We start from the raw sequence: 15,416 nt of genomic DNA, 5'->3' as shown, positions 1-15,416 counted from the left end.
TGAGTACTGTTTGGTGGTGTAGGTTTCATGCAATCAATGATAAACTAATTTAATAAATTGATGGATTGATTTCCAACAACCAATACAACAAGTAGTTTGGGTAACAATAGAATTAAGTCAGTAGGCAGAATTTTGTTTATTGATAATTAGTTACCTACGGAAGTGAACAGCAAAGGCTAACGAGATAAAAAACTAATTAATTCCAAGTGCTAGGATTGCAGTCTCCTGCTAAATACTTTAACCTTTGATATTTTCTACTTGACAAAATTCAGTTTTCTGGACTTCAGAAATGATTCTGATCCACATACACAAAGTTACCGGCAGAGTGCTAGGTCAGAAAGAAATGGAAGCAAAAAAAAAAAAAAAAAGAAACCTAGTTTTACAAAGTTCAAGTCAGAAGACCTGATATGGATTCTAAAAATATTTGTAACATATATGCTGAAATTTCAATTTTGCTGTAGATACAAAGCCTACTCAACCTGAGCTACCATATTTCATATTAAGCCCATGCCTGGTAATAAGCCCACCCATCTCTGATGAAGTATAAATCAAATGCCTATGGATGCAGTTTCATTTTCCTGCAATAAGCCCATCATCTTTTTTGGATTTGAATTTTGTATTGGCCCCATGGGCCTTTTAAAGGATCAATATGGTCAAACCTCGCGTCATAGTGACCGATAATTTCCGCTGAGGAAACAACAAAAAATAATTTACAACAACCATTTATAACAGTAATGTATGCAAAGCAACAAAGGAATGAAACTAAACAAAGGCTTATTTAGAGTCACAGACAGATAGAAAGACAGAATACAGATGGTACCCCTTCATCAATACAACACAACACGACAAAGCCTTAACAGTAGTAAATCACAAACCCATAAGCCCATCCCTTGACTGTGTGTAATATGTAATGTGTTGTGCCCTTGGGTCATTGTCCTGTAATAAGCCCATCCCTTGACTGTGAGTAATATGTAATGTGGTGTGTCCCTTGGGTCATTGTCCTGTAATAAGCCCATCCCTTGACAGTGTGTAATATCGGTATGTAATGTGTTGGTTCTTTGGGCTTTTTGCCTCTTAGATATGAAACATGTTGTTTTAACAGAACATGCCTGCAGAAACTGGATATATTTACTGGTGTTTTGTCATACCATCAAGATTAAAGTGTAAACAATGCATTTGAATCCATTAAAACACTTTCTGTTTATCAATAACATTCCTGATATTTCCAACTGATTTCAGTCAAAATACTATAAGGAATATTTCCATTAGCATGTACCAGAGGTCTTCAATGCTTCTTCATATTTGAGTTTATAAATGTTTTTTCTTTCAAAAATGTCCATAGTTTAAGTGCAAATTCCATTGTAAGTTGACATTTTCTTTCCTATATTATTTGTTATTGTCCTTACAATGTTAATATCATGTTGAACAAAATCTATGGAAAGATGCTGGACATTAAAGGCCAGTCTTTATGAAAAGAATAGTGCATACTTTAGAGTAGCACCATATTTTTTAGGGGCCAAATTTTCAGGCATGGAATTTCATGGATAATTATTATTCACGAAACTTACAAACACCAAAAACTTTTTGTCAGTTTTATCATTACATAGATATATGAATTTGTGGATTAAGAGTACCAACAACATCAAGGAAAATAAAGAACCCACAAAAATTAATGGTATTACAGTATGCAGCATATGATATTGTCGTGTGAGGACTTTGGTTATATGATGCCAGTTTCTTTCAATCGCTGGATTAATACCTGTACTCATTATACCTATATACAATACACTACAACAGTGTTGAATTTACATACTCACTGAGTACTTCTTGTTTACTTCTTTTACAAACCCGTACCTGGAACAAAAAGGGGATGATTAACCATTTAAAGTTGTTTGCTACTAGGGGTTAGCTTACCATATAAAACAGAGGTTTACCTATATCTTCCTTAATCTAAGAACGTTATTTACCAAATGTATTCAAAATCTTTACATCCATTCCAAAGAGGAAGATTTTTCTAAAAATTACTAATATTCCTCTATTGTACATTTGTGAGTGATCCATGGAGTGCTACACTTTGAATTGAAATTCATTGATCCCAATAGAATTTTTAACAAAATATTGTGTTTAAAGCTCCACTTAAATATGACCTGTTTTTATGACTATTTTAGGGGAAATTAATATGAAGTGAGTGTTTGACATTCTAGGTTATGAATTTTCTCAAAATAGATTGCGGCGAGTTTGAATCTCCCAACAATAGGATCTTTTCAAACATATTTTTTTTTTTATATTTTAAGTACTTCTACTGCAATGTACAAAGAAGCAAAATGGCGTATCATCAGTACCAAATATCATTTATAGTTATTTTTTTAAGAAGTAAGTGGATATCAGAATTTTCCAGTTTTCAAGATATTTTAAATATCTGCTTTCCAGGGCTCATACTGTTGGTCATCAACATTGCAAATAGCTAAAAATGGAATAATTTTGGCAATTTTGGAAATTATGAAATTGCCATGATACACCAGGGATGCGCTGTTTCAGTGACTAGAAAATTTGGTGAAATGAAATTTAGAGGCAGAGTGAGCCCTTGTTTTCAGATTATATAATGGATTTGACAGGTGAAATTTTTAACAGTGAACCATATACATACCGTATGTTCATGATGTGGTCCTCGTGGTTACCACGATTTATATACACCTCATTAGGATTTAACAAAAAACATGTAAAAAGTATCACAGATATCTCTACAGAGTTATTCCCCCTGTCTACGAAGTCTCCATTGAAGATATATGGATTGTCAACTGAAGGCAGACCATTCTGAAAGAGAAAAAAGAATAAAATTTTTGACAATTATAACACAATAATGGATAACCTCCCAAAAACTTTTAGAATGTATTACATCACATACTTTTACACTTCTCTAATATTTTTATTTCAGACTCAGAATCCAGGGGTGGGTGGAAGGAGAGGGTGTCAATGTCAGCCTAAAGAGGTTTGGCCTTCACAACCTCTCTACCACCAGTGAAACACACACCGTGCGGGGTTTGGATCTAACCACCACCTCAGATTTTCAGCAGAGGCTATGATTAGTCTTACATGCTTTATAAAATTTGTTTTTGAGATAAGTGTCCACTACTCTTAATTCATCAAACAACGTCAAAGCAAAATATTAATATCAGGATATGACTTAGGATCAAATTAATAACGAAAAATTTAGAAAGTCATAGCTAGTGTAATTTAAGGCTCAAATGAGATTCTATGCCCATGAATTTCTTAGAATTAAAGTACTAAAACGGACGTGATAATACGGAAAATCTTGATGACATGTTTGATATCTCCTGCATATTTCACATTCTGTGTCAAGTGGAGATTGTATTTTTTAACATGTTTTTACCTTATGAAAGACCATGTAAAGGTCGTCAAGTTTGCCATGGAGGTCACCACACACGGTAATTTGTTTGGAGATGGAAATGGTCGCATGATTGATGTTGCTCTTCTGCTTGAGCGCGGCTCGAGTTTCATGAAGAAGTTGTAACAAGTATTTGGCATGTAGACACTGCAATATATAAATACAAAATGCTGTTAACCAACAAATATTTGTGAGCAGTTAATTTTCGCAAAGTTCATGAATTGTGAAATGTACAAAATATATTGCATTCAAATTTTAGAGCAGTATCACATTTGACAAAAGGTTGCACTGAGGAAGTTGCACCTCCATAATAGTTGCTTGCAAACAAAATGTAAAATTCACAATTATTGCACAAAAGTGCTAAAAAAAATCACCACTGAAATAAGTTTATTTACAGTATCTTTAAAACACAATCATAAAAAAATCAAGGTTCTCAAAAATATTTTGCTGTGAAATAGTCTTGGAAATTAAAATAGTGAAAATTGACAGCCATTTTATGCTGTGAAATAGTCTTGGAAATTAAAATAGTGAAAATTAACAGCCATTTTTTGCTGTGAAATAGTCTTGGAAATTAAAATAGTGAAAATTAACAGCCACCAAAATCAATTAGTTTACAGTATAAGGGCTTCTTAATAGATGCAAATGATAATGTAAAAAGAAAAGAAAAATGATAGGGATATTTAACCTTTTTTTTCTGTAATTATCTGGCAGTAAGGGTCCTTGTCTGATAATAAGCCCACCCATATCTACTCCCACTCTGAAGAAATGTCACACCCCTATGATACTGTATTGTTCTGTATACTAGTACATTGCCCTACTCGCCCACTTAAAGTCACTGACTCTTAGCTTAGAGCTCAAAGGCTAATATTACAGCATGAAAACAACAAGTATGGTAAATCCCATTATAGATAGTAGGATGTTTGAATATTAATTTTTTGAAAAGTTGTTATTTACTACAATGTCTTCTCCAGGTCAGAACTTTCATTATATTTTTTGTGTTTTTGTTTTTTGTTTTTTTTTGGTAATTTCTCTTTTTGTAATAATTGCCTGTTTTCACATCATTTATTACATAAATTCAAACAAGAGAATATCAATGAGCCAAGGCTAGGATATTTTCATATAAACTGTAATATGTCTTTCTCTAGTGATTATCAATTGGTATACCTTAAATGAATTGAATCTGTTAAACTTATCCATTTATATACAAAAACAGAAATGAAAGCTGACATTCCAATAATACAAAAACAGAAATGAAAGCTGACATTCCAATAATACAAAAACAGAAATGAAAGCTGACATTCCAATAATACTAATACAAAAACAGAAATGAAAGCTGACATTCCAATAATACAAAAACAGAAATGAAAGCTGACATTCCAATAATACAAAAACAGAAATGAAGGCTGACATTCCAATAATACAAAAACAGAAATGAAAGCTGACATTCCAATACGAAATGTACATATCCATCTCTTTACCATGAGATGACATTCTCTGTATTTCATTATAGCATTAATAAAACCCAACTTCATTGTTTCCAGGACAGTGGTTTTGATCCATTGTAAATATGACCGACTCTTCCAGTGCCCGAATAAGTAACCTTTGACCTTTAACACAGGGGACCTTTTTCAATAAAACTGTTTTATGTGTTTAGATTGTATGTTTCATGTTAGAGTTTGGTTGAGTCAAGGTTACATCAAAATCCGTCTGTCTCTGTAGTTATTGAGGAATGATGTCCTTTCTAGACATATACAGAGCACAAATTGAGACGCTAAGCAGCCAAAATGTTGTACATTTTTACATAAAAGCTTTTTTACTATGTTAACGTCGATCAGTCAAACCCTTCGTAGTCAAAATGACTTGGTTATTGGGACCTGTTTCACATTATGTAAGGCTAAAAAAAATTGCATCTACATGTAAGTGACAATTATTGTCATCAAAGTAACGAAAGCAGCATTAAATGGTGGAGATTGTGATAAAAATCCATTTTATCGTCAGTCAATGGTTCCCAGAGGAGAGGAATTCAATATGGTTGATCTGCAGGTAAAGCCTTAAGGCTCACATGAACTGTTGACAACTACTCCACACAAATAAACAAAGGTTTGTGGAGCTTTTCATCGCTTCCCCAATCTATTGATCATAAAGACAATATATATCTTTTAACAAATATTCTCTTTGAATTCCTCGTTATGTGTTGTATGAAGCTATGTATTAATATTAGATGTAAACAAGAGTCTGAAGTCCAAACAACATCTACCACTTTTAAAGGCACGCATTCTATACGGCATGGAGTATCGGGATTTACTTTGATACTAAAACAGCTGGATAAGGTCATTTGAAGTCAATACTTAGATAAAAAATGTGAAACCTCCAGTTTACTACTGGTATAGTTATCTATGAAGGGGTTTTTTAATGGTTTAGAGTTTTATCAAAATCTGGAGGCAGGAAGGATGTACTTTTCATGAAAATCCTAAAGTGATATACAATATTTATGCTTCTCTCCTTAAATTTTATTTTCAATAGATCTATGTTATACAATTTTAATCTGTCCCTAAAAAATAAACAAAATAAAACCCCTCAAAAATAAAAAAAACAAAGTGAGCAAGGGCTCACACTGATATTCCCCAACCTCAATCTTTTATTTGCTAAGGAGTCAAGGGTGACACATGAATTTAGAGATTTTCATTTTCACTGTTACAGACAAGAGAAAAAAACCTGCTCTTCAATAGCATATTGAAACCATGATTCCACAGATCTAAGAAGGCTTTTCAAAAAGTGTTCCCAAAAAATGGAGTAAATTTCAATCATTTGACATAAGACTTGTACCAAGAAATACAACCAGAGTGAGCCTGTACCCTATGTCAATTCTAGTTCATTCCATCCCAGCTCACTGATCACTACAGAACACACAGTATGTCAGCTAGTTCAACCTATCCTAGCTCACTGATAATCAAAGCCTGTACACTATGTCAGCTAGTTCACTTAATCCCATCTCACTTTTCACAAAAGTGTGTACACTATATCAGCTAGTTCAACCTATCCGTGCTTACTCATCACAGAAGTGTGTACACCACATCAGCTAGTTCACTTAATCCCAGCTCACTTTTCACAAAAGTGTGTACACTATATCAGCTAGTTCAACCTATCCGTGCTTACTCATCACAGAAGTGTGTACACCACATCAGCTAGTTCACTTAATCCTCAGCTCACTTTTCACAAAAGTCTGTACACTATATCAGCTAGTTCATTTAACCCCAGCTTACTGATAATCAAAGTCTGTACACTATATCAGCTAGTTCAACCAATCCCAGCTTACTCATCACAAAAGTGTGTACACTATATCAGCTAGTTCACTTAATCCCAGCTTACTGATAATCAAAGTCTGTTCACTATGTCAGTTAGTTCATTTATACCAAACTCAACGATCACAATGTCTGTATAATATGTCAGCTAGTTCTAGTTCGCTCAATCCCAGCTCTCTGATTACTAAACTCAATAGGACAATTCATATCTAGAGTTGGCATATAAGCTGTTCCATCCTGTGGTGACACTAACAAAATAACTGGGTTATCAAACTAAGTAAATCCTAGGCTGTAGCTCACTATGATCAAGAGAAACTTACAAATATAGACTGTTGAGAAAGGCAAAATAGCACAAATACAGTAGACCTTACACAACAAAAGTTACCAGAGTAAGTCTGTTGAGACCTGGGGGTAATATTAAAAAAATTCTGATAAAAATTCAAAAATTTTCATTAATTATGAGGTGAGAATTTCAGGTTTTCCATAATTTTGATAATAATGATTGAGATATATTATGATGTTGTTGCTTTTTTCAAAAAAGAATTAGCAAAACCTTATTGAACATTTTAAATTTTAGTTTAGGTAGGTAGAACTATCATTATAAGGCTTATGGTGCAAATTTCAACAGAATCTGTACAGAGATGGACAGGAAATCACATTTTGGTGAGAACATTTCAGTCTGTGACACTGGTGTAGTATTTGAGATCTAGTGGGCAGATTTTTGTTACATATGGTCACTACGTTACAAATGTTTGTTTTTAGGCTAGGTATTTTTGCTACAGCTCAAAACCAGAGTACAATTAAACGTGTTGCCATTTGGTTGTACAATTATAAGAGATCGTGCTTATGTTAACGTAGACTGGTCCCTAATCCCTTTGTGTGATGCGATGGCAGCCTCCCCCATTAACGAGATCAGTGTGTATTGCACATTCATCATTAGCACAATGTATCAACGAGTGCGATTTCCTTTTCCGATGTTGTCACTTCCCTCAGTATGCCTGACTTTGGTTTTACAAACTCTGCTTAAGGATTTTTTTTGTGGATTTTGATTAATGTTGTTTCTGCCAGATCACAGTATTGTAAAATCATACATTTTTGTGGAACACAATTTTCGTGGTGTAAGAAAAACTGATATTATGTGGACATTTCATTTTGTGGATGAATATGAATAACTTGTACTAATTTTAACTGTTCATGAACATATGAAATCATGGATTGATAGAACCTATAAAACCAAATAAAATAAATCCCGAATAAAAATAAACAAATCTACAGTATTTCGTCTCTGCTCTTAGTTTGATAGCAAATGTTTCAATCTTGATATGAATTTTTCATTCTCTGTCGTAAGAAGTAGAAATATCGGCACACTGTGAAGATTATTTGTTTTTATGGTTAATTTTTTACTATTTTCACAAGCTTGAAACAAAAAGGATGATTTTTTGATGGAAGATTTTCTATACTGATATAATTTTATTTTTATGGTATTTTTCTTCCATTTCTTTATTCTCTGAAAAAGCTAAATATCAATTTTCTTGAAAATAGTGACAGTGACCCTGTTAAAGATTTCTCTGTCACAGAAAAAAATTAAAAGCATTGACAAACTTGAAGAAATATTCCATATTTCTCATTTTTCCAAATTTCTTCTGGCTCAATAGCAGCAAACTTTGTAATCATAATGAATATCCTTTAATACCAAATATCAGTTTAAAATGTCAAATGTCCGGGCCACATTTAGTCATGAGACCTTGAAACACTGGTCACTAGTACTGACCTCTCTGATGCTTTTCAGTTTGAACAGAATCAGCTCTAGCATCTCAATTTAGATCTGAATTCTAATACGATAAAAAAAATTATACAAGATAAAAAATATCTTCATCATAAACACGGTATTGAAAATTTTATTTGATCTCCCAAGGAGAGGATGAAGATAAAATGATTAATTAAAATTGCGTTAAATCTGAAGCAAGCTTACTGACTTTGCCTAAGGTCTTTATTAAGAGGATGTAGAGTTATGCATCACAGCTGTAAATATATAGAGGACATACTTACAGAAATGAGCTGTTTCAATTAAAGTTATATTACAATGAGAGAGTGGGGGACATGGAGATAGCTTTGTGTGCTTTGCATGTGTCTATATAATGCCAGCTTTCCGAGATCAAATTGTGTCTCAATCTATAATACACTTTCCCCGATTGCTGTAGAAATGATCAGATCCAGAAATGACATTGATCTATCCTTTCTCAATTGCTCAGACTAGTGTCAAACCAGGTAATTATACGAAGTTGGTCACATGTTCTGTACACCATACGACAACTGCACAGACCCTCAGCCTCGGGGCCACCCACATGTACATCTCCAAATTGGATGATATTGATTACAGCAAGGAACATGAAAATCTCCAACATTTACTTATTTTGCTCAATTGTAATAAGAATCTTACAATTTCTTTTTCTCTTATTTGTAAATTGAGAAACCACAACCTGATTTCTTTCAGTGCCATGTTTCTTCCATCTCCGTCTTCCATCTCCGTCTTCCATCTCCGTCTTCCATCTCCGAAAAAATCTCAAGGAATAGTCATTGTATGGCTTTCTCGAAAGCAATTACATTTGATCAAATTGGGAATACCGAATCCATGCTGTGCTCTCGTTTCTTTAAACACAAATGTTTTCTTTTATTTCCAAATGTGGTTTGAAGTTGTTTTGATATCCAAAATGAGATTTAGGTCAGCATGAATGTTGACAAATTAACAGTGGTTTTATTTTACGGTTTTGTACAGTAAATAACACATGTCTCTCGATGAGCTAAGCTATGCATACTGCATGTATACATGACATGACATAACACCATTTGTTGTATTCTTGTTTATATAAAGGATCACAGATTGCATGCTCTCTTATCATATAACATGTCTTCAAGCTATATTTTTTATTTCACTTTTTTATTTATTTGACAAAATGATCTTATGGATGCTGAGTGAATTTTGCTGCCTTTAATCCTCATTTAATTCATCCACTTCGTCCTTGAGGGGTTCATACCATATTTATCAGTAATAAGCCTGTGCTTTGGTAGCGGTGTTTATCACCTCATGAACAGCAAGGAATTCAGTGGTTGTGGCTACCTCACTGAACACCATACAGGAGGCCCACTGCATACCATCCAGAGCAATTGGGGTTAAGTGTATTGCCTAAGGTTCTTTAATTTGTCTGTACTTCCTGGGAAAGATAGTTATCATTGAACCACACACCTCCAACCTGCATTTGAGGTTGAGGTTGAGGTTTTCTTGGAATGCTATCATTATTATTTAATGTCTTAAATTTTGATTGATGTGTCTGTGTACTTGTTTAAGTTGTATGGAGAGGGCTTTCATAGGCTCTGCCTGTTGCCCAATTCCATATGTCACCAACATCAAGACAATAAAATATTCTGAAATGAAATTTGAGGTTGCGAAAGCTAACACAATTGCAACCACAGGCCAGGAAATCATATGATTAGTGACTATTTGATGATATAAGTACCCTTTTGCACTAATCAACACTTCTTACTGTCAAGTTGTATATAACATGTATGTGGAACCGAAATTTCATGGTTTCTCAAAATATCTTTATTGCATGGACAATTGATTTCATCAATAAATAGTGCTCAGTAAACATGCTTAAAACTACATTGTAATTTAACAAATTGTGGACATATGAATCTATGAATTAAGAGAGTACTTACAAAATTAATCCTCCACAAAAAATTGTGATTTTGCAGTATCTTTATTCATGTCCAAGTAACCAATTCATTTTAATTTACTGACGATTACAAGAAAAATGTCCACCACTATCAAGTTTTCTGAAGATGGTGCATTATTATTTTATTTTCTTGTCAAGGTATGATGATTCTTTTGATAAGAGTTGGGTCAGAATTGTCATGTTACCTTTTGTTATTCTGTTGAAGTGATGAATTTAATACTTTGCAGGTCATGATGTTAGAACATAACTGTAAGAGTGACATAAATTAAGCTGTTGATAAAATCTCACCTTTTTTGTTTTGAAAGACTGTATAAGATCCTGGAGTTGTGATTGGTTAAGAGGAAACGTGAGATGTATGCCATTATAATGTGACCCGACCTCAATATCATCGGGATTACTCAGAAGGAGGAGGCCGGCATCTTCTGCTTCCAAAGTTCGGACATCTGATAAAAACAACATATGACTGTAATATCAAAACAGGTGAACCATGACTCGAAATAGATGAACAAGGAAGTAAATGTATACAAATTAAAGATTTAAATGGATACCAAGGCCAGGTGTTGTCAGCTTTGTCTATGATACCCACCATGTTGATCTAGGGGAAGAGGGGAAGATTTTTGTTAAGAATTATTGATACATTGGTGATTATGACCAAATTACACATTGAGATATATATATATATATATATAAAATCTTCAATGACATTTTATTTCATATGAGATTTTATGAAACAAACTTTAAAAGTTTTTCATTTTTGCGAGCCTTGGCTTATAAAAATTTCATATGAAATGAAAACAAATTTAAGATACTTTTTATTACATGGTTTTAAGAAAAAAATTGTAAAGGACAAATTCAAATGTAAGCAGCCATTTTGTTGATGGAGCATTATGGTCTATTTTATTATGTCTTAATTGATTTCTGATAGGTGTAGCCAATGAAAACGCTCCAGGGCATATAACAATAGTGGCATATGTGCAAAAAATATTACATGGGTGAACTCATTGGACAAAAGGCGAATGATGTGATAAATATATGTATATATATATATACATGTATATATATAAAAATGATTTTTGACAAAAGAAGAAAGACGTTACATTTTGCACTAGTGCTTTCACTGTATTAGATCTTCAGGTGCATAGTAACTGTACATAATGGTGTGGCGTCACAACATGTTATCTGTTGATGACGTCATAATATAAAAGGGGCATAATTATATTTTGCAAACTTTACAATGCGGTTAAACATTAATATTCAAGTCTGGTTTTAAAATGTTTATAATTTCTGACTCCTTGGCTTCTCTTTGTATTCGATTGGTTTCAGATGAAAAAGTATACAGGGGGAAGATTTGGAAAAAGCCGTCGTTGCATCCTGCTGTGTGTCGGCTGATTGGTAGATGTCTATATCTTTCGTGGGATATCCATTTATATATATATACCATTGGAAAAGTTCAAGGACACATGGAGACCATCAATGGTCTCTCCTATGTTAATCTACATCAGATTGAAATGATGAAACAATCAGAAGTCCAGAAGTAGTGTCGCAACAATGAAACCAACGCACAGATAAGCAGTAAAAATGTCAAACTTCATATCATGTAAATAAACATATTTCCTAATGAGGTTATGACGGTGGCTTTTAGATTTCCACACAGTTTTCATCAGCCTGAATTTAATCTGTCTGAAACAAATCATACCAGGATGTATACAATGTGTGGCCATCTTTACATACATACAAATAACTTGATAATTTAGACTGAGAAAAAGCAATAATAGTCCATTTTATCTTCTTTTTTTTCCAAAACACATCTTATTTACCTCAAATCTTTAATAAAACCAGAGAGATTTGAACTGTTAAGAAAAAAAAATTGAATTATGACCCTGTGCTCTATGATAAACACTACATGTTTTTATTTTTATTTTGTCGATCTTCCACCTCTCCTCATTTACCTAACTTTTTCCTAACAACACGTGAATGAATGTTTCACTTTATTCAGTGATGATGACAATCACTTTTAACAAGTTTGTCTATTGCAAACTTGTATTGTGCTTTCAGGCACCAGACTAGATTTCTGAACTTCAATATACATGAAAATTTGTTGTTACAGACTTCTAAATGAGAAAACCATCACAATACAGATTTCTCAACATTGCAATGGCCATAATTCAAATTATCCTTCCAAACACTGTGTTACAGCCAGTAATTGTCAATAAAGTCTGGTTTTGTTGTGTGAGATTATAGATCTGTTGGTGTAGTTATACATGCAGTCAACAGCAAGAGAAAGCGTCTTGGAGTGGTCAATATCTTGGAGTGTTCTGTCACCTGTTTTAAAAATAGTGTTCAATATCTTGGAGTGTTCTGTCACCTGTTTGAAATATAGTGTTCAATATCTTGGAGTGTTCTGTCCCCTGTTTTAAAAATAGTGTTCAATATCTTGGAGTGTTCTGTCACCTGTTTTAAAAATAGTGTTCAATATCTTGGAGTGTTCTGTCCCCTGTTATAAATATAGTGTTCAATATCTTGGAGTGTTCTGTCACCTGTTTTAAAAATAGTGTTCAATATCTTGGAGTGTTCTGTCACCTGTTTTAAAAATAGTGTTCAATATCTTGGAGTGTTCTGTCACCTGTTTTAAAAATAGTGTTCAATATCTTGGAGTGTTCTGTCACCTGTTTCAAATATAGTGTTCAATATCTTGGAGTGTTCTGTCCCCTGTTTTAAAAATAGTGTTCAATATCTTGGAGTGTTCTGTCCCCTGTTTTAAAAATAGTGTTCAATATCTTGGAGTGTTCTGTCACCTGTTTTAAAAATAGTGTTCAATATCTTGGAGTGTTCTGTCACCTGTTTGAAATATAGTGTTCAATATCTTGGAGTGTTCTGTCACCTGTTTGAAATATAGTGTTCAATATCTTGGAGTGTTCTGTCACCTGTTTTAAAAATAGTGTTCAATATCTTGGAGTGTTCTGTCCCCTGTTATAAATATAGTGTTCAATATCTTGGAGTGTTCTGTCCCCTGTTATAAATATAGTGTTCAATATCTTGGAGTGTTCTGTCACCTGTTTTAAATATACTGTTCAATATGATGGAGTGTTTTGTCACCTATTATAAGAATGATGTTTAATATTTTTGTGTTTTTGTCACCTGTTTAAAGTATGACGGTCAATATCCTGGAGTGTTTGTCACCTATTTGGAGACAGAATGTTCTGTCACCCATTTGAAGTCTACTGTTCAATTTCTCTCATTGCTCAGAAGTATGGTGGTTGCTAATGTCTGGCTAGCATGTGCTGTAGTAACCTAAATACTTTCACCTTGGTCATGTGGTTTTGATCCCATTGTGTGCCATGAAAATATCATTTGGGTCACCTGTGTGACTATGCAAATCTCATGCATTGTCTCACTTTCAACATACAGTAAGACCTCTCACACACTTTCATCTCGGCTAATAAAAATGATTTTTATATACTGAAATAAACTTTCTTACAATTTTTGTTCAAGCAGGATAAAATTATGAATTGTCTCTGTGTGTTCAAGCCTTTCTTCTATATATATAGCAAAGGTGTGGCGTGTCAAACATCAGTCTTTAATGGTACATAAGAAGCTTGCTTCACTACATGAATGTCTCTAGGCGTTTTGAGACAAAACCATCTGTCTATCAAAACACAGATAAAAAAACATGAGTTTTGCATTATGATAACATCCTGTATCCTTTTAAATCAATTCAATCATAAAAACAAAATCCTCAGAAATACTTCAGGAAAAAATTTGTATTCAGGGAAACCACAAGATAAGACAATTTTTTTCTTGATCCATAAAGAGAAATTGAATCACTAATTATAGAGTAAATAGCAGGCAATACAAAAGATAATTACAAATATAAAACATGTACATGTGAAACACACCTCAACACGACATTGACATCCATTGGCATGGCTCCACATAGAGATACTGCAATATCATTAATTTTTGTGAGGAGTAATTTTCATTTATTTCGTGGATGCTCTTAATCCATTTATTGATATATCCATGACTGTTAAAATCATTTTAAGTATACTCATTGAGCTTAAGTTATCCATGAAAACAAGTGTCCATGAATGTTTTTTGAAAAAAAAAAACAACATAAAGTGAGTTCCTACAAAAATATATGATTTTATAGAAGTTCAGCTAGGATTGAGTTATATAGAGAAAGAATGAATTAACGAACATGCCAACAAACGAACGAGGGAATGAACAAAGGAACGAGGGAATGAACAAAGGAACGAGGGAATGAACAAAGGAACGAGGGAATGAACAAAGGAACGAGGGAATGAACAAAGGAATGAGGGAATGAACAAAGGAACGAGGGAATGAACAAAGGAACGAGGGAATGAACCAAATTACCAACAGGATAGCAAGACCAGGCCCTACAAGGTCAAGGTCATTCAAGAGAACGGAAATTTAGTCTGATATTATACAAGTGTGGAATCCAATTTTGAACCTGAATTAAATAATGTTTGCTTCGAATGAGTTTCAAGCAGTCAGTTAAAAGACTGTAATACTTGTGATGAAGATGCAGGTCATGACAAATTTTGTTATAAAGCCAGTCTATCAAGGTTGTTCTAATCTAATACAGTAACACGTAAAAGGAGTGTCGCAGGCGAACATGCAGGTGACACTGTCATAAAACTTTAATCTAACCTACAACAGTACATCACAGATAACATGCTAGACATACTTTCACTTATTGAAATATTTACAGATGACAAATGTATAGAACATGTGACTGAGATGTGATTTGCAGACAATAGGTTTGTATGAACATAAACCAAAATTCTTTTTATAGTAACATTAACCCAGTTTTAAACCTTAAAAAGCGAAATCAAATCTTTATTTATAGTAGCAATGACTTTAAATCCCAGATGGTGATATCAAATGTCTATTTATAGTAACATTGACCTTGTTTTTGACGCTTGAAAGTGAAAGTACAACACACATTGACAA

At 33.4% G+C, this 15,416-nt stretch overlaps 1 protein-coding gene across 1 annotated transcript in view; it reads right to left on the bottom strand.

Annotated features, from left to right (window-relative positions):
* Positions 1-15,416, bottom strand: part of LOC132563018 (serine/threonine-protein phosphatase with EF-hands 2-like) — a 59,700-nt gene that overhangs the window by 9,970 nt on the left and 34,314 nt on the right. Inside the window, exons 4-7 of the mRNA XM_060227782.1 lie at positions 10,731-10,885; positions 3,392-3,553; positions 2,648-2,814; positions 1,818-1,854 (exon numbers count right to left, since the gene is read on the bottom strand). Of these exons, the coding sequence (XP_060083765.1) occupies positions 1,818-1,854; positions 2,648-2,814; positions 3,392-3,553; positions 10,731-10,885 (521 nt within the window). The remainder of the gene's footprint in view (positions 1-1,817; positions 1,855-2,647; positions 2,815-3,391; positions 3,554-10,730; positions 10,886-15,416) is intronic.

This window comes from Ylistrum balloti, unplaced genomic scaffold (genome assembly GCF_031769215.1).
Source record: "Ylistrum balloti isolate Yb309-2 unplaced genomic scaffold, AGI_CSIRO_Ybal_v1 Utg369672, whole genome shotgun sequence".
Lineage (NCBI taxonomy): Eukaryota > Metazoa > Mollusca > Bivalvia > Pectinida > Pectinidae > Ylistrum > Ylistrum balloti.
This window is presented reverse-complemented; position numbering and strand designations above follow the sequence as displayed.